The following is a 921-nucleotide window of genomic DNA, read 5'->3' as shown; positions in this document are numbered from 1 at the left end:
GACAAGTCCTGGTCCCTGGGCTCAGGGGCTCCCAGAGGAGGACAAGTGGCAGACGCTGGGATCTGGGGGCTCTAGGCGTGGGGGTGTGGCTTCTGGGGCCTCCCAGGCCATGCGCTCAGGGCTCTGATGGGGGTCAAGGTTCTCCTTGCCCTCCAGGCAGGGGAAATTCACTCACTCTCGGCCAGTGGGGCTGGGGAGGTCAGTGCTGCCTGCTCCCTGGGCTCACTTGGCTGTTTGTGTCTTTATTGCAGAGCCTGGGCCTGTCCCTGGGGGTCCCTGGGCTGAGAAGGCCCAGCACCCTGTTCCCTTGGCGCCGGGCGCCCACGCTGGGCCGTGTGCGGAGAGCCTGGGTCATCCCCCCCATCAGCGTGTCTGAGAACCAGAAGCGCCTCCCCTACCTACTGGTGCAGGTGAGCGGGAGGGTCTAAAGTGAGCAGAGCAGGGGCTAGTTTTCCCTGAGGGTCTCCGAAGGTGTGTGCTTTAGGACAAAGATGTCCTTGGGGCCACAGGCTGAAGGGACCACCCCAGTTGGGGGTGGGGCTGAGGCTTCAGAGAGGGAGGGACCCTCCCCTGGGGGCACCCCCCTCAGCCCCTTTCCTGCCCTGGCAGATCAAGTCGGACAAGCAGGAGCTGGGCAGCGTCATCTACAGCATCCAGGGGCCTGGTGTGGACGAGGAGCCCCGGGGCGTGTTCTCCATCGACAAGTTCACAGGGAAGGTGTTCCTGAATGACATGCTGGACCGCGAGAAGACGGACCGTTTCAGGGTGGGGCTCTTCCCCGCAGCAGGCGCCTGTTCCCGTGTCTGGCTAAGACCACTTCTCCAGCAAGATCTGTGTCCTTAATTAGGGGGCAGGGGTGGGGATTTGGGACTAGGGCCTGCAGCCCAAGGAAGCAGGTGTTCAGGATTATCTCCCCATTTG

At 63.2% G+C, this 921-nt stretch overlaps 1 protein-coding gene across 1 annotated transcript in view; it reads left to right on the top strand.

The window, feature by feature from the left end:
- CDH15 (cadherin 15) overlaps positions 1 to 921 on the top strand; it is a 23,254-nt gene that overhangs the window by 9,082 nt on the left and 13,251 nt on the right. Inside the window, exons 2-3 of the mRNA XM_019654479.1 lie at positions 252 to 410; positions 610 to 833. Of these exons, the coding sequence (XP_019510024.1) occupies positions 252 to 410; positions 610 to 833 (383 nt within the window). The remainder of the gene's footprint in view (positions 1 to 251; positions 411 to 609; positions 834 to 921) is intronic.

The sequence above is a fragment of the Hipposideros armiger genome, unplaced genomic scaffold (genome assembly GCF_001890085.2).
Source record: "Hipposideros armiger isolate ML-2016 unplaced genomic scaffold, ASM189008v1 scaffold_224, whole genome shotgun sequence".
NCBI lineage: Eukaryota > Metazoa > Chordata > Mammalia > Chiroptera > Hipposideridae > Hipposideros > Hipposideros armiger.
Note: the sequence above shows the minus strand (reverse complement) of the source record. Positions and strands in the feature narration are given on the sequence as shown.